Source organism: Rhinolophus sinicus, chromosome 4 (assembly GCF_057876585.1).
Source record: "Rhinolophus sinicus isolate RSI-liver-muscle chromosome 4, RSI-T2T, whole genome shotgun sequence".
Lineage (NCBI taxonomy): Eukaryota > Metazoa > Chordata > Mammalia > Chiroptera > Rhinolophidae > Rhinolophus > Rhinolophus sinicus.
Window position 1 is genome coordinate 52,830,235 of NC_142504.1, and position 19,590 is coordinate 52,849,824.

Here is a 19,590-nt window from a genome sequence, read left to right on the forward strand (position 1 = left end):
GTTTCAAAATTGCACACTGTTCTAAGTAGTGTGATGAAATCTCTCACCATCTCACTCCATCCTGCCTATGACCTGAATCCAATGTCAACACTCTCTATACACTACTCCCCATTAATCACTTAGTAGCTGTCTCAGTGGAGAGAGAGAGAACATTCTTATACATTTTATTATAGTGTATTGTTATAATTATTCTATTAGTTGTTACTCTCTTACTGTACCTACTTTATAAATTAAACTTTATCATAAGTATGTATGTATGTATAGGAAAAAAACATAGTATAGTTAGGGTTTGGTACTATCCATGGTTTTAGGCATCCTCTGGGGGGTCTTAGAACATATCCCCTGTCAATAAGGGGAACCACTACTGTATTATCTCTTCTCATCTTAAATATTGCAAAGAATGTATTGAATAACAGAGATAACCAACACCTCCACTTTATCTTGGTTCTCTGTGCAACACTTATCTCTTAGTATCCTCTGTGGTTTAATGATTAAGAAATTAAAGGCATCCTTCTTCTAAGAAGTTGGATGCTAGGTCTGATTTATGGCGACCTATTGCTGTTCTGTCTACAATAGGGTCAGTGTTGGGAAAAGGGCAGGTCTAGCTGATCTGTGATGCAAGCAGGGAGATTTAGATGGCTGGGAAAAGCACAGTGGAAATTTGGTGGAAAGAGGGGAGAGAAAAAGAGGGGGTGGTAATAGAGAATATTTAGCTTAAAGAATTTCTTTCCTAAATTCTATTGTGGAAGTGGGAGTAAAAATTAATTGAAATACTTCCTGCGCTTTTCCATTGCTCTAATGTTAAAAGTGTCTGATACCCACACTGATGGAGAAACAAATGGTTTCACTCATCCTAGTCCCTTTGACCTGAATACAAGATGCCTTCTGTTTATATAAAAATCCTTCTGCCATCTTCATGGTGCCTTCCTCAATTCCCTAGCAGAATTCATCTTTCCTACCCTCTATCATCCTCCCACATGGGAAAATAACTAACATTTTCTGACTACTTACAGAATATAACTCAATAAGCTCTCACAAAACATTATCTCCCCCAGTCCTTACACTACCGTTGAGGAGTTCTGAGAAACTCATGACACAGAGGAGTTGCCACTTTCCCAAGACCACACTCCATCAGAGGTCAGGGATGGAGCAGATCCTAGCCCAAACCTGTATGTTATGGTGCCTGAAAATGTAAGCATCTTCCACCAGATAGAATCAAACAAGCGCCACAGATAAATGTTTATGCATTCAGTTTATTTTTTAAAAAGCAATCTGTGCTGTATTTAAGTCATTTCATGTGTCTGAGTTTCCCACTAGATTATTGATCTTTGAATGTAAGGAGGCAGGTCTTATTCAAGTCTCTGTATTATCCAGAATGCCTACCTGAGATCTCACGATAGGTGCTAAATATAAGTTGTTAATTGAATGATTCAAAACTACCTTTGTGTTTTATCTTGACATCCTTCCTACCATTGCCGTATTAGACTTGGAGACCAGTCCTTCCATTTTTGGACAGGGTCTTAGGGCCTTACCTGTACTTTATACCAAACTGAGATGCTTTAATTCACGGTGTCTGGAGACTTTTCATTATGGGGGCTCCTAAGAATGGTTGTGGTCATCAGTTTTACCTTGGTTTCCTGGTAGGAAGATTTGAATCAACTGGACAGTGCCAGAACCACCAACTTGTTCCAAAGCAGTCTGAGGCAGGGCTCAAGAACATTGATTTTCCTCAAATGAACCTTACCTGTTACTGCCTAGACTCCTAGATTTTACTTCTGAAAAAAGGGGGATAATCATTCTTACGCTGAGGACTGTAGTGAAAATAGATCTCAAATCAAAATTATAGTATCTACCACTTGTTTCCAACCTGGCCCTACTCCTGACTCCCTAGCTCAGTAAATGGCATCACCAGCCACGGATTTTGTACAAAACCAGAAAGACATCTCCCTTTTCTTTAAGTTCCATTATCAATAAACCACCAAATTCTGTGAATTGTACCTCTTGTCCTGAAATCATCCAGTTCCTTGTATCACCCAGCAGTGCTATCGCCAGTCTCACCGAATTCACTTTCATTAACCCCAACCCACCCCTAACTTTCCACTATAGCCAGAGATGTCTTTCAAAATTCAGTAATACTACACTGCTTAAAGCATCCTCAGTGGCCTCACAGTGCTCCTGGCTAAGGGAAGGAATCTGATGGCACCTAGGAGAGCCTGCGTGCCCTGGGCTTTGCCTGCAGCCTCTCTGTGCCTGCTGTGCTCCACACAAGGCATCCTGCTTCATTTGAGCTCCAGTAAGTGACGCTCCTCCACACATTTTGCATATTTCTTATGCAGAGAATGTTTACCCCATCACCAATTTCCAGCTTTCTTGTGTTTTCCTAACATTCTTCCAATTTCAGTTTATTTCAAGTCAATTGCTTAGTGATGTTTTGCTGACTCCCCTTTGTTTACAAACAAAACCAAGACTAGGTTAATTCCTCTGATATAGGTTTTCATATTATTCTGCTTTTCTCCTTAGCTCTCTGGTTATTTGACAAATACCTACCTGTCCAATCCACTAAAATGTAAGATCTCTGAGGAACTATATCCGTTTTGCTGTATCTCTAGCACATTACAGTACTTGGCACATAGTACAGACTCCATAAATATTTATTGAATCAGTCTGTACTTTATGTGTGGTAACAATTATGCCAAATATTCCTTGACATCTGGGTTTCCTATGAAAAGCTCCATCTTTGAATTCAAAGCAGCTTCAAATCATGGTTCGTTCATCTTGGGCAGTCATCTTGTGTGTGTCTGTGTGTCTCATCTGTAAAATGGGAATAATTGTACCGGGTTTACTGAGTTGTTTAGGGGATTTAGCGAGCTCCCGTTACGTCTGACCCTGTGCTTGGCTCAGGTTCCTATCAGTGTTGGCTAGTCATTACTGTAATTAATATACGCCAGATGGTCAGGTAAACAACCCAAGTGTAAGCAGAGTTGTCCCTATGCCGACCTGGACCACTATAATTCGGAGGATGCAGCTTCAAAGGGAGTGTTCGGCCTCATCCTGCAACCTGGACACCACGCCCATCCAATTCCCCGGGGAGACGCCCAAGAAGCTTAGATCCCAGGAGGAGGTTGAGGCTGCAGTGCGATGGCGGCGAGTGGACACCAGGGCTGCCTTCCAGGGGTGGGGGTCGACAGCCCAGCCCCAGGCTCTTCACCAGCCGACTCCAGGCTGGGCTCCCAGGGGAGCGCAGAAGGCTGCAACGCGGGGTTCTCCGCGCCGGGGAAGGCAGCGCCGCGGGAGGTGGAGGGTCAGGAGCCTGTGGAAATCACTTGGCTCGGCCCTCCTCCGCAACTTTCCCTGGTTCCCCATACTCCTTGTGTGGCCACTGTCTGCCTGGGCAGCGTCCCAGAAGGCGACGCCTGGAGCAGTCGCACCTCACATGCCCTCTGCAAGCCCGCGGGCTTCGGGCAAGTTTTCCATAGCCCTGGCCGATTCCCACAGCAACTCGGGCCGATTTCCCGGCTCGGCTGCCTGTGCCTCCCTCCCCTGCCCGGCCAGAGGTGGCGATGGACACTCGAGCAGCGTCTGAATCTGGGGTAACTGCAGAAGCGCCCGGGTAGGTCAGTCTCCAGAAGCACGGACGGGTTCCCGCGCTCACTGTGCATTTCAGTCCTGTTCAGGAGGGCCTTTCCAGTCGTCAGGTCCCAGGAGGGCTACCCAGTTGGTGCACGGCTTCATTTCGTTTGGGGATGCCAAAGTTTGTGTGTGTGTGTGTGTGTGTGTGTGTGTGTGTGTGTGTGTGTGTGTGTACATAAATCTGTTTATATGGAAGCAACTCTTAATGAGAAGTCTATGAAACTTCAATCTCCTAAAGCTTTCTTTTAAAATGTTGAAAATTGGGTTTTTTTCCTGACTTGAAGTTCCTTTTATTTAATTTTTAAGCGATATGATAGAATGCTATAATATACATAATAGTATATATTCTGTATTAAACATTTCTCATAATTTCTTTCTCTCTCAAGCTTAACGTTAGTTTTGAACCTTGAAAAAGTATCCCCATTTTAATAACAGAAAATTTTCCTGTAAAAACATTTTTTTTGGAAATTTAGAGTACTCCAACTAATGAAATTAAATTCACAAAGAAGATTAATGCAAACATTAACAACTCCACAAAGCCATCAAATTAATGGATATTATTTATGGTTTTGGATTTTCAAAGAGCAACTTTGCAATGTCTGTCGGGTTGTATTGAAAATCAGTTTCTGAACTTAATCCTGAAAGAGTTAAATGGCTACTAGGTTATATTCAGATCACCCTTACAATAGCTGACCCATAATACATGAACAATCTATTCTAGAGTGTGTGGGATCAAAAAAGCTTAAATCAAATGAAAAAATTTGAAATATTTGTCATCACATTACATAAGTTTAGATGAGCTGCAAGTAAGTCATTTTCTAACCTTTTAGAAGATGAAAAGTTTAGTGACAACTGTTTACACCCTTTGAATATTTTATATTTGAGTGGTCATAACAGTTTACACAAATAATTGTATATATCCATTTCCAATCAACAAATACCAGCGTATCTGTGTTATGCAACAGTTAACATTTCAAGCTTCTCTATGAAGCTGACGTTAAATAAAATTGCAGAAATTACTGCATATTGTCAAAAGGTCATTTAGAGAATCCGAAAATAAAATCATTAGGGACAGCTTAAGAAAGCTTATATTACTTATAACTGAAAAAATGTATATGGTGGCATAGAAATCCAAGTTTCAATTATCACATGAAGTAGTTAATTTTGTTTTTGTTTTAAACATAGGTTTCTAGAGCATTAAAAAAAATCTCCTACGTTTGTTAAACCTTTAGCGGATGATTACAGCCAATGTTTTGTCTTTGGTGAATAGCTGTTTGTCTCACTTTATTTACTTGGTATTGGATATTTGTCAATGTCATTTCATATCTACAGAAAATTCTTACGCTCTATGGAGGTAGTGAATGTGTGTGTGCGTGTCTGCTGGAGGTCACATGACGGTTTCATCCTATTTGGTGGAGCAGCTTGACTTTTTTTCCCCTTGCTTTTGGTGATGGTTGTGAGTGCAGAAGTTGATTGACAGATGCATGCCAGAAAGCCCCATTCTCCTTTTCAAAGACAACATATGATGGATTGCGATCTCTCAGCCCAGCAGGACACAGGGACCATGCAAGCTGTAATTGGTCAGGTATGGAGTCAGCCATTTCTCAACTCCCCTTTTTTCCACAAGGGTCTCACCATATGATTCACATAATTCATATTTACAGTACCATCTTTCTATCTGTATCTCCAGCTACCTGCCAGCATAGTGCTGAAAGCGCGAAAGGCAAAAGGCACCCATTAAATCTATCCAGGAAACCTCAGCTTAAAACTTCATTGCAATATTTAAAAACTAAAACTAAAACAACAAAAAATATCGAAGAACAAATCTAGTTTATAATTTGGTCTGGTGAAAAAAAAATCTGTTTTTAAGAATTTATTTTCTGTTGAGAATGTAATCTCTGAAAGAAATGAAGTGTGAGAAGAGAATAAAGTGTTATGTTTCCTAGGTAATAGTTAAAATTTTTCTGTTCAATATTTTTATTTTGATATTTTTTATGTTCTCCCCTTCCTCCCTCCCTCCCACCCTCCTTTTCTCCCTCCCTCCCACCCACTCTCTCTGGAAAATATAAATATATAAATACACGTGCCTTCACTTCTAACCCAGATGTGTGATTGAGCTTGGTAACTGTAGTAGTGGTCTTGGCTGCAGCACAGGGCGGGCTGCAAATTAAACATTGCCACAATCTGAAAGGTCCAGGTGGTCTGCTTGCGTTTCCTAATGCAATCCAGCACAACAGCTTTAATAAACAGCTCTATTTAGTTCCTCCTCCCTGGATCCAGGGAGGTGAACTGGGCTAGGACTGCTGTGATGAAATGCCAGAAGAATATCTTTCAGTGGCCTCACAAGCTGATTTTTAGAGCTTTCCTGTTCTGTCGTCTTTGTCTTCCAAATGGGTCAGTGAGTCTTGCTCTTTCTGTTCCGTGCTTTCTGTTCAATCTGTACTTTCTGTTTGTGTTGAAATGTTTGCGTTGTAAGCTAAATCAGGAGAGGAAAGGATCATTGTATTTTCATTTGCCTTCAGATAACTGAAGTGGTGAAAGAAATGCTAGTGCCCGGCTGCAAAGGAAGGGTGATTTTTCTGACTAGGATGGGGGTGGGGTGAGGAAAAAGGGGATATATGTGGCTTCTTTCTTTCTTTCTTTCTTTCCTTTTTTTTTTTTTTGTAACGGTGTTTTTGACCAAAACATTTCTAAGTTATCTATGCTTACTTATGAATTGTTAACTTATCAATCAGAATAAGGTTACGAATATTGATAAACTCCTAAAAGTTGTTTTTTGGGTTTTCTTTGCACACTTTCCAATCAGGACAAGCTGGCAAGGTGGTAACACAAAATTTATTTGCTGTATGTTAATAGCATGGTGGAAAATACACAACCTTATTCTGTTTTCAACAAAAATATAGCAAAGCACTTCAGGGTTCTGAAAGCATATGGTTTATTAATACCAGCATGCTTCATAATGTATTTTAGATGGAAAATGTCAAATATATAATATCATGTTTCCACAGGTTCATACTCTCTTAAAAGCAATAGATAGCTCTTTCAACAGCACAATATATTTTTTTAAAATTTCAAGTTGGTTTTGTTTACAGACATATGGGTATATAAAGTGAAGTCTCCAAGGCATATATTTGTTAGGAGAAAATATGTAAGGACTGATTGTCTATACTATTAATACCTATTTCAGTGTAAGTGTTCATTGATTAGCAAGTAAATATATGAAATATAACTAAAAAATTGTGGCATATAGAATTAAATAAATGCCTATTTAAAATGACCTTTTTGTGTATAAATAAACCTTGAGCTCCTGATAACTGTCTTGTCCTGTTTAATAAAACTTTTCTTAGATTTCAAGAATGTTCACTCTCCCATATGTCATAGTATGATCTTAATACTGTACAAAATTACTGTATTTCAGTCCCAAATGAGAAATTGGATTTCATTTTGTATATATTTTCCTTAGTTGGGAAAAGAAAGCTTGGTGAAAAAAAAAGAAATGATACTTCTAATTTGATATTCAATATTGTTTATTGGAAATAATTGCAAAGGCATATATATTTTTTAAAGGTTCAAGTATATATTTCAAAAATAGAATCAGATACCAGACTTAACTTCTAATTTGTTAGGATTTAAAATTGGTTGTTATTATTACACAGCTCTGTATTTTGTGTGTACTCTTAAGTAATTTTTAAAGGCTCAGTATGTCCAGGCACTATATATGTTAATGACTTGTTATGAATACTTTGTAAATAGTTTCGTCAAAGTAACCTCGTTTTCTGAATATTTCATTTCTTATAAATTATTTATTTAAAACTCAGATATTTATTCAAGCTAGTAAATTATAAAAGAAATTGTTCTGAAGGTTGCAAAATTTTCTGTACTAAAAATATACAAACTAAAATGCTTATTACTTTTTGAAACTGAAACACTAAGTATTCAAAAGGAAAAAAATAGTATACTGTCTCATATGTATACCATGAAAGTCAGGAAACCTAAATTTCCAAATCTAGAGCTATAAAAAGAAAGATGGCATACACATTTGAAGTGATTCTCTTTTAATTGTTATAGCACAGGTAAGAATATTGACTCAAATGACTACTTCTAACAGTAAAGACAAGAAAGTGAAAATAATTTTTATTGCCAAGCAATCACTCATAATCAGAAAGAGATGGTTTATTTTTCAGCTTTTGATTTCAATATCACCTTATACCTACTCAGCAGGTGTGACAGTCCCATTTGATAATGCAAATGTTTGTGTGTTACTTTTCACATACATATTGAAATAATCATTATTTTTGTCTTTTTTTTTGTTTGTTTTTTCCCTGTTCTGAGTCCTGTTCCTAAATGGCTTGGGGTTGGAGGTGCAATAACCAGTTTTCAATGGTACTTTCCTTTCAGAATACTGAAAGATTCTTAGGAAATATGGTCTTTAGGATTTTTCATTCATCGCTAGCATCAAATACCCAGTTGCTTCCACTAGAGGGGAAGAGTGGACCTCTGCGTTGCTGGCCAGGATCCAGCTTGGGAGGGTGTACGGGCTTCATGGAGAAACATTGCTCATATATGCCTTTCCCCCAGGATTTTCTCTCCCCCAAGCAAGCAATTAAGCAGCCTAGTACTCGAGAACATACTTCCAGCTTAGTATATAAGATCAAGAAACTTAGTTCATTCATACAGTTTTTGGAAATTAACAGGATTTTTGATATCTGTAGCCAGCTTCCTAGCCCTTTGAACTATGGAATGGATTATTTCCTGCAGATGGTTTTTCAAATTCAAACAAAACAGATAAGCAGGTCTGAGCCGTGGGTTTGAATATCGTTTAAAAATGAAGACTCACATTTCCCCCATCATGTTCATTAAATGTTTACTGCATCTTTTCTTTTTTGCAGACCTGAGCTAGTGAATGACACAGTAGCTCATCAGTATTACAGACCTCCTGTTTTATTTTTTTCTCATCTCATGTCGACGGGTCACCATGTCCAATCCTCTTTCTGGCACTGCTGTCCCCAGAGAACCCTTGGCCAGCCTGCCATCTTGATGTGTAGGCCTGAGGGTCTGGGCTGGCTGCATGTTTCTGTATCCTGACTTCTGCAAATATTATAGAACAGAGGATATTCAATTAGTTGTTAATAAAAATAGCAGATGAGGCCAATGAGATAAAAATATTTACCAAGGATATCTAAGAGTTTGCTAGGAATAGAAGAGACAGATGGTTAAGAGTACTCATTGGTGCTCTTGCAGTGGACATAGCGGAAGTGCTAGCACCAGAGTGAAGAAACCGGATTTAAGAGCTTTGGAAGTGCAATCAATCATAGCTTTTGCAATTTTCCTTACCAGTAAAATGGGTCTTTTTTTTTCAAGGTAAATTTAGACATTTGAAAGCACTTGCAGGTGGCACATTAGAAAGAGAATGCAGTTGTTGCAGATGGTGGTCTCTGTGTGTCCTAATGACTCAGAAGGGACGTGAGGGAGACAGTGCATTAGGCTTGACAGTACCTCAGTGCATGTTTCCTCAGAGGCAGATTTTAAGACACAAAAATATTTCGTTGTTTTAGTACCAAGACCCTTTTATATGTCGGCTGATTTATACCCTCCCTTGCTCCCCAAAGTATTTAATGTGGCTTTAAGAGCAATGTGCTGACCTAGAACACACTCAGGCTGATGTGGAATGGACGTGGCCCAGGGAGGGACCCAGCAATGACAACACACTTGCACATTGTTCTCAGTCCATTTAGACTGGTTTTCAGGCCTCTGTATAAAGATTAAGCTTTGGGGCTAACCTCACTCTGTTTTACACATGCTAAGCATAACTCCGATAAACTCCGAAAAGTCAGTTTTATAGGTGTGAATGCCCCTTTTTTTTTCTTTTTGTAACAGACATATCATTTCAATAAATTTATGTATTTTGGAGATGTGGAGTTGTTGTTTGGATTTAACTGAGAACACTTTTTTCAGGGTATTACAGGTGAATAGTATACTAGAAAAATACAAATTAATTAAGGATTATTCTTTCTGAATACAAAATAGTGTTAGTATCCCTTTTGTAAGTGTGGAACTCACCACCATTGATTTTATACTATGTATTTCTGATTGACCTACACCCTTTACTCAGTACTCCTACTTAGCAGAAAGTGGATGTTAGCTTTTTATAGTCTATCAGATGAGCTCAATTTTTATTACCTTTAAAATATTTTTAAATTGAAGTTCAGTATATTACCTGAGCAGGTGTTTAAACTGTAAAGCCAATTTTGTCCGTTAAAGTAAAATTTATCAATGTAGTAAGAATACAATATTGTTAACAATAATAATACTAAACAATCAGCACATGAAATCTGGCCTTGAAACCAAATTTTCTTTTCAATTTATAAGGTCAATTAATGAAGCTCTATATACTATTCAAGCATCATTTCAATGTTTAAGAATTTAAAGCTTTTGGATTCATATATCTAGAATATGGAGAAAGGTTGCTGAAACACTTAAAATATGAGTGCTTATGAAAGAAAGTTTGAATGTAACGTGTTTCCTATATGCAAAATCTACAGTACTTGTTCCAGAGGTGAGTGAAAGAAGGCATTCTGTATAAACTACATTTCATCAGTTTAAAGCATCTTTCTCTCTTCATCTTTATTGTTTCCCAAAATTAGAATTTAACTAACATCCGCAAATACTGAAAAACTCCACTTTTCAATTGCATTGTGATATTGTACAAGCTGTTTCTTTTTTCTAACACTTGATAAAGGAGAAAGTAAGTTTGTGAAATAAGATGCCACTATAAAAGGATCAGGCTTGAAGAAAAAATATGCACAAAGGTAAATATTGACCATAATTTGGACACTAAGAAAATATCTAAATTGTACAATTTTTAAATTAATTTGTGGTTTTTTTGGCCAAACTTTTACTTGGGGGATAATAGCTCCTCTAAATACAATTTCAAACCTGCAATTATGTTCTCCTCCCTTATTCCTCCCTCTTTTCCTCCCTCCCTCCATTTCTCCTCCTTCTCCTTCTTTTTCTCCTTCTTCTTCTCCTTCTCTTCTTCCTCCTTTTTAGTAATAGTAGTAGTAGTAGTAGTAGTAGTAGTAGTAGTAATAGTAGCAGTAGTAGATGAGAGTCCAATAAAGTAAGTTACCGAGTTACGTCTTGTTCTGGGATCACATCTCAGTTACTCTGTTAGCCATGTTGTTCTGAGCTGGTCCAAAATTGTAATAAAAATTTATACCAGATTTACTTTGTACACATTTCTTCTGAATCTTAGATTAAAGAAGGGCTTGTGAGAGACTGTCATTACATTTCAGTAAGATTAATTTTTCTTTCTCTTATTTTCTTGTTCTACTCAATTTTACAACGTGAGCCAATATGGTAAAAATTGCCTAATTTTTATTTGATAACTTCCTTCCTGGTTTGCCCTATGCTTCTGTTATTTTTCTTTACCCCAGTTATAATTGACCATGTTACTATTTTAGAGCTACCACTTCTAAATATAAACCATTATATGTAAATAGTAACAAAATAATTGAAAACATATCTTATTATTTATATTAAAGGCAACTCTTTAGGTTTTAAAACACTTTATTTTTCAAGTTGGCTGGTTTCAGAAAATAATTTTTTGTTTTATCACTACCTTGAAAACCTTCATGGTACGGACTCTTTCTTTAAAAGACAGAGATTAGCTGTTGGTACTTAAAACTGTGACCTTATTCCCTTCAGCAGCATTTTTCTAACCTTAACAACAACAACAAAATTGAGGATCAACAGAATATTCTAAATTTCACCTATGTTCAGTTTCCTTTTTTTTTTTTTTTTTTTTTTTTTTCCTTCGGGGGGTGGATCATTCCAGTGGGAAGAGAGACCCACACAATTTCCCACTCCCATCTCCTAAGGTCAAACACGCAAAATAATGTGTTGACACCTTGCTTATAAAGGAAATAGTTACTCCAGTGCATTGCTCTGAAATTTTGCTGTCTTCCTTCACTGTCATTTCTCCATCAGCTTTTCTTCCCTCTTCTACTGTAATCCAGAGTCAGGGTGATGAGTAATAAATGAAAAATGAATTAATCCTTGTGGGCTGCCCATGCAGCAAAGGGCACTGGACATAGACAAGACCTGAAGCAAAACAAAGCAAAACAGTAGCAGAAAACTCACCGACACACTTACTTCTGTAGTTAGTATTTTTTTGGGAGTTATTTTGTGAGCTTACTTTACCTCACCTAGCAATTTTAGATCACACAACTAAGCAGTAAAATGATACTTTAGGTCAGGACAGATAAAAGTAAGAACAAATCAAAAGGGGGGAAAAAAAGCTTTACAGTTTTTAGAACACAAATTTCAAAATTAAGGAACACTTTATTCTTGGAGATTTTACAAGAGTTTGACCAGTGCGTGGGTGTTATGAAATAGCAGCCTTATTAAAAATAGATGTTTCTGGCTGTTCACATGATGTTGACTGTTTGCATATTTTACAACTTTGATTTTTTTCATGAATAATTAGAAATTATTTTAAGAGGAAAGCATTTATCCCTAATACCTAAAAACTTAAAGAAACAGATATACTTTAAAAAATTAAATACCTGTTAAATGGTGTTTCAGCATGGATAAAAAAAATTCAGGTAAACTCTTTAAAAGAATAAAATGTGTCATTTATAGAGAGCTGACTTTTCAGTGCAGAATTCATATACAGATTTTTTTTAATGAAATTATTTTTGAGAGTGAGACGCAACTATTGTGCCAACACAAAAGCGTGGATGCCAGAAACCCTAATTGATATTGAAGCAATATGAAAAAAAAAAATAGCTATTTCTAGATCTTCAATTGTATTCCTCCAAAACTGACGGCCGACATGGGTGAGAATGGAGCCAGACACACAGCACTAGGCTGTAGCAGGCCAACTTGTTTCAGAGCTGGTTAACTTTGTAAGCCTTAAATAACACTAGAAAACAAGGCTCTTTAAACCTTTTGGAGTAAAGGTTGAGAGTTGGGACAAATGTAAAATGCTACTTAATGTGCGTGAATAAAGCCAAGAACATCAAGCTCATTTCACTTAGTGTCATTCCCAATGATTCACCATTATGGTCAGGGCAGACTGTGGTCTCTGGCTGAAACAATTTTATCCTTTTTTTTTTTTTTTTTTTTTAAGCAGAATGTTCCAGCTTGGATCTTATATCCTTAGGGTTACAATATTGAATTTTGAATCAGGAAACTTAATCTTGCAGCCAGATTTGACAAGATGCTGGTTGAATGGTAGGCAAAAATGATGACTATGGGATGAAATGCCCCAGGTCAGAATTCGGGAAAATAAGAGATTTTTGTGGAAGTTTGGCTGTGATACAAGAACCCTACATTTGAAAATTTCTCACTGTTCGTATCAGCAGATGGTGTTCTAAGGTCTGAAAAGTAGATCACTGCTGTATTCATTTTCTCTGTTTCAAATCTTTTTTAACAAAATGAGTTTTTAACCCATTCGCAGGTGTATTTCTTAGTGTGTTTCTAATTTGCTAATATAAAAGGTGCTTTGTAATATCCAAAAGGTTTCTGGGAACAAAGGATAACATTATTCCTCAAGACAATCATACTTTGTTTCTTGGCAGAACGTTAATACTAAATTCAGGAACCAAAATTGTGTGTGTGTTTTTTCTTTTGAAAACTTTTTTCATTTGTAAATAAAATTATATCTAGATTTCCAGGGACTAAATAATTCAGAGTAAAAATGAAAATGAGGCAATCTAAAACACACACACACACACACACACACACACACACACACACCTTATACATTTTAGCCATGCTTGATTACTTAACCTCTAATAATCTAAAAGCACTTTAAGTCTCTATTTTCAAGTTTAATACACAAAAAAATTATGGTAGGTGTTTACTTAAAATATTGCTCCTCTCCACTACCTTGTTCAAGAGAGTGGAAAAATACTTTGCAACTTCTAGAAATCAAGATTATTGTAGAAATCTGTGTATATGGTTGATCACTATATTGCAAAGGGATGATTATTGTGGTTATTTCCTTCCAAAACCAGGGGCACTTTATTTTGCAGTGTACTTCCATTTTATAGCTACTTTCTACAAGTGCTGAAACATATCAACTGGGATTGTTTTCTCTCTTTCTACCATCATCCATCAAATAGAATTTAAAGAGCTAGTTCAAACGGAATGTGGAGCATCTGTGTAAAACCTACAGAACAAACACAATTCTTAGATGTAGATGACTGAGGGGAGTTACATGGCGGAATCCTGAGTCCTTTAATAATTTTTTATTAAACAGATTATAAAAGTAATATGTGCTTACGATAAGCAATTTCAACAGCCCAAGAGAGTATAAAATGAAAAGTAATGTGCCCTATTATTCCACTCCTCACAAATAACCATGGTCAATAACTTATATATCCTTCCAAAAATGTTCTATGCATGTACAAACTTAGAAAATCTTTATACAACCCAAGTAGATCCATGCTGTGCATAGAGAAGTGCAACATACGTTTTAAAAACATATGTTGAACATCTCATATTACAATAAATGGATCTACATCATTCTCTACTATTTCCTTTTATGGATATACACTGATTTATTTACACAGTTCTCTTTCTTTTTTTTTTTTTTTATTGAGATGTAACTGACAAATAGCATTATATTACTTTCAGGTGCACAACATGATTCAGTGTTTGTATATATTGTGAAATGATTACCACAATAAGTAACCAGTTCTCTCTTGATGAGCATCTACCTTCTAAAAAATAAGTTATTCTCTGCAATGAGACTAACAAGTAGAGATGTTTCATTTCTCTTGGCATACAAAATTCCGAAATCTTCCCAATGGGGTTTGCTCTACCAAAAGAACTCATAAGTAGTGTCTCCTAAGAGAAGGCGGGGTGTAATGTTAAAAGTGAAGGATAGCTTTATGCCAGAATAGATTTTTGTCATTTACATATGGAACATTCAAACCAATTAAAATAGCAATAAAGATCACAATATTGTATTTAGTAACAAGTGCCAGTTCCCAATCGGATCCATCATGACTTTAAAGCCTCTATGTTTGTTCTAAGCCACCAACTCAACTGAACAAACCGCATAGCTTGTTTTCTTTCATGGGCCTCAATACTATTTATTAAGATAATTGACAGAGATATATGTTTGCAATGCATGATTCAGTTAGTATACCTAGATTAGTGAAAAGGAGACCAGAAGAAATTCATGGTAATTAATGTCAGGTAAATTCTTGTCTTCTGTATCTCATATCATCAGACCAGTCCTTCAATCATGATAAATAGGTTAAATAATGCAGTCTGGAGAAGCGCTGAATCAAAACTAATCAGACACAGCCCTTGAATTCAATTAATTTAGGGTTTTGGTAAGGTGGACGAAATATATGCTCGCTAAATATTTAAGAGAATGTGAAAAACTATGGTCTACATTTCTTTTAGGTTATGTCTCTGCTCATTCATCTTAACCACATGACTTCACATATGCTAAGAAGAAAGGAAGTGGGTGGTAATGAAATCTTACATTTATGTAAGAGTTGGAAGCGTGAACTGACTGTGATATCTTTCCCAGAACTGATTCTATGGAACTGCTGGTTGGGTGGGTGTATGTTTTCTCCTCGGTTCTTTCCCACAGGTACTGGGACAAGTACCCTGGATAGGAAATAGTAATGCTTTTTGTAGGTTTAAAAGTAGCTGGCTCCCTCACTTAAGGCTCCAAACAGGTTCTCAAGAGCAAACTGCAGAGCATATCATTGATATAAATGCTCTCATTTGAAACCCACACCTGTGGGAAGTAGCTACATATCATCATCCCCATTTTATGGAACTGGAAACTGGCTCAGAGAGGTTACATATTTTATTTATAGCTAATGAGTAGAAGTGAGGTTTGAATCAAGACATGCTTTCTGAGAGTTCACTGTTTCCCTCCACACCAGTTCTTAACTCTGGGTGCCTTTAGAACCATGTAGGACAACCTTTGAAAATCTACTGATAGGCAGGATCCACTCCCAGAGATCTGACTTAATTTATCTGGGTATTAGCTTTTGACATAGGTCTATAGATGATTCTGATGCACTGTGTCATAGTGCTTCTTAAAATGAATGAATGTAATTTGAAATAAGAAAAGATACAATTAATATTAAACAATTAACTCCCCCTTCCCCCCAGTCATACATCACAGCACAAAAAAGAGTGGAGGTAATTTAGTCTAGTATTCATTGTGTGTGTGCGTGTGTGTGTGTTCAGTAGGAAGCTTTGTTGAATATCTGAGATTATGTTTTAATAACATTTTTCATCCATAAAAGAGCTAGATATTTAGTCATCTCAAAAATAACAACAGTAATACGTCTACCAATTAGTGAGCACGTCCTAAGTTACTGAGCGCTTTACAAGAGTAATTTAATCCTCACAATAGCTCTGTGCTGTAGGTGCTGTTACTACTACATTTTGCTAATTAGGTGACTGAGGAAGTGGCACGAGATCACACACACATACAGTTCTGTATGGCAGAACTGGAATGTTACCTAAGGATGTCAGAGGCCAGGGGGTCAGCCCTGATGAAGGCAGGTTTTATGACAGAAATGTCTCCTTTCTTCCTCCTATCCTCCTCCTCCTTTCTCTCCCCTTCTCCCTCCTCCACCCTCTTCTCCCTCCCTCCTTCTCTTTCCTCCTCTTCTTCGTCCTCCTAAGAATCCATAACTCATTCATACCATAAATAAGAATTTTATTGTTGCCATCATTACCTGTTATAATTGGACACTACGTAGTGGTTTGGAAAATGGTTCTTTTATAAAACAAAACAATAAAGCAGATAGTGAGCTTAAGGGTGGAAGAACTGGTGCTGTCTTGTAGGCTTCCTTCACTGAGGTGCTCCTCCCTGGACACGGAGTCACACTGGCCTTGACTCCTAGTTCTCCATGAGACATGCCTTCAGACCTGACAGGCCTGAAACGGAGGCCGCAGGCACTGTCTGTATGCACGAGGAACATGATTTCTGTAGACAATTCCAGGGAAGGTTTAAAAACAAGCTTATATTTCATAACATGTGTGTAAAATAGAAAATACTTGTACTTTATAGTATATATGATATATATTATACATAAAATACATAAAATATAACACAAGTTTATATTTTGTAATAGTCCTCACTCTTTCAGGTTAAGAGCCTCAGAAACTCTTTTGTCTGACTTTCATCTTTTAACTGATTAACATTCTTGCCTGGATTTTAAATCAAGCATTAAATTTGCAAAATGAGCTTGTTTTCCTTCTTCATTCGTCATAAAACTCAACTAAATTCCAGACAAATGTGCATTGGCACCTCTAAACTAATTTTTATGAACTAGTTATGTTGTCATTAAGGGTTACTGTCATGGGAAATTGGCACTTTTATCAAGGGGATCTTTCTGAACTCAAATTTTGGAAAACTTTTGAATAATATTATGGTATTTCTTCTATTTCAATTCCATTCAATAAAATAAATAAAGGATATCTTTTATCCTACTTAACAGTTTTTAACTAAATTTCTTCCTGTTAAGTGGCATTTTCAACATTTGTGACCCTGGAAGCCGTAGTGGCCTGAAAAAGAGAAATCTCTCCTCTACCCAGTAGTGTGAAATTTTCACAAAACATTAATTTTGTTTGCATTTCTGTGTTGTAGATACAGGACCAAGAAGAGTTTACACTTAAATATGTCCTTTAACTTTTACACATAATTCAGTTACGTTAGAACTCATGGATCTATGGTTAAGAAACAATATGATGATTTAGTGAAATGAATCACCATGACCTTCAACAAAGTGTGTATTGCTTTGGGACATCAGAAATGAACATAATGCTTGGTAAAGACAGGGCTGATGGACTGGGGCTTATAATCCACTGTAGTATACCTTATATCTTGGCCCACCACCTCTTCCATACCTACATCCTTTCTCTCAGTAACTATTCTGAGTCAAAGGGAGAAGACATGGTTATTGTTCAAACAGATGAGCTGAGTCTTGATAACATTTCCTGTAAGAGCCCAGCAGAGTGGGAAATTGCTGAGTTGGGATACAGGTGAGGTGTGTGCTATCCCCTATCTCTCTCTATCTCTGTCTAATCTCTCTCATCTTTTCTTTCTCTTCTTTCCTCCATCCCTTCCTTCTTCTCTCCCTCCCTCCCTCCTTCCCTTGGTCCCTTCCTTCCTTGCTTCCTTCCTTCCTTCCTTCCATCCATCTTAGAATAATCAAAGAGTGAAAGAGTTGCTATACATGATACAGGTTTTTTCTCTTTATACTCACCATCTTACTGTCTCCCCTTGTTCCGTACTTTCTCAAACAACTCTTAGGTCTTTCTAGAGGTACATCCTGGTATGTAGCAGGTACTCAATAATTGCTTTGGGCTGATTTCTTTATTACAACTGTCACTCTTCTAATTTATATCTTGGTAGAATGCTCTTCTCACATGGTTTTGAAACCTTGAGTTGTCCTTGCTCCATTTAGTTCCCTCCTAGTATTCCTTGTCTGAGAATTTGTTTGTGTTCTACTCCTAGTTTCATTTCAAAATATGTAAATAGATTATCCTTGAAAATTATTATTTGCCATTTTTATATTGATGTCTAAAAGGAAAGAGGCTTCCTCAGCTGTAGTTTCTTATTCATATTCCATACTGCATTTAATTTAAACAGCCACCACCACAGTATCCAGTGGATGCTAATTTTTAGCACATCTTAATGTTGAATCTTAAATTATGAAGGATGGATGCAAGTTCTTATATAACAGACCTTAAAAGACAAAGAAGAGTGGAGAATGAGAACACACAATTTGTTTCAGAAGTTTACAATGACTAGATGTTAAATTGTATGTGGATAAAATAAGCAAGACATGACCAAATAAATAAATAAATAAATAAATAAATAAATAAATAAATAAATAAATGACATCTGATAAATCTGATGTCATTGTTTTCAGGGATTTCATGAAAATATTCTTATATTTGTTTAGTGGTGAAGTCTGTTTGAACACTTTGTCACCTCTAAATAATAGTCCTTAAAGCATTACTCTGGGTAGAAAGATTGTCTTACATGTTAGCAATGTTTTCTGCTACCAGACCAATTGACTGTGAATAATTTTCATCTTTCTACAGTTTGGGAGATGGATTCAAATCATGCTTTAAAACTCTTAATACCAAAGGCCATAGAGTAATTGGCCATTGCATGTGTACTTACAAATTGAAAAAATTAATGAATAAAAAAAGTCTAATGAATGAATAAATTATTTTGGTACTTGGAAAACAATGAGATAAATTTAGGATCTACTCTAGTTGATTCTTGAATTAAATTTTCTAAAAATAACATAAGGAAAGATATGTTAATAAATTGTTTTACATTTTATATTTCTGAGGGTAAGCAAATGGCAACATATAAACATTTGAAGTTTAAGTTTTTCTTGTTTTCAGCTGTATTTTAAGCATAATAATGAAATTGGTATTACTCTTCTGCATGACAATTGGACGTAAAAAGAATATAGGCATAGTTAGAAAAGAAAAAAAAAGATTTTTAGACCAGGTCAGTAAAAAATGAAGTGTTGATTGTTTGGTTTCATTTATTTGAATGAATGTTGTACAATACAGTTATGAGTTTCAAGTTTCAAATTAGAATTATAAAATATGAAATGGTGTCTAAAGAGAAAAACATGAAAATGCCAAGGATATTGTTTGACGGCAAAATGGGGGTTTTTCAGGGTTTGCAGTTTTTAGGTTTATGATTCCAAAAGCAGCCCAAAGGAAAGTCTGTCTAGCATCTGAAGTAAGACTGAGCAATACCAACATTTGAATTTCAGGATTTTACACACATGCGCGCATGCAAACACACGCGTACACATATGCATGCAGACACACATGAATCAGTGGTTTTTCTAGATAGGTAATCTTTACTTTGTTCTTCCTCACAAGAGGTCAAAGCTTGTGAGACTCTAAAGTACTTCTGGTTTGACCCTTCACTAG

At 36.5% G+C, this 19,590-nt stretch overlaps 1 protein-coding gene across 5 annotated transcripts in view; it reads left to right on the top strand.

Moving 5' to 3' along the window:
• Positions 1 to 3,386: 3,386 nt before the first annotated feature.
• The window catches only part of POU6F2 (POU class 6 homeobox 2), a 488,585-nt gene continuing 472,381 nt past the window's right edge, over positions 3,387 to 19,590 (top strand). For 3 of the 5 annotated variants that reach the window (XM_074340525.2, XM_074340526.2, XM_074340528.2), the window contains exon 1: positions 5,087 to 5,215. In XM_074340525.2, the coding sequence (XP_074196626.1) occupies positions 5,111 to 5,215 (105 nt within the window). In that variant the 5' untranslated portion in view covers positions 5,087 to 5,110. Of the gene's footprint in view, positions 3,611 to 5,086; positions 5,216 to 5,916; positions 6,025 to 19,590 lie in introns of those variants that run through there. The other 2 variants (XM_074340527.2, XM_019710252.3) reach the window with 2 other exon arrangements.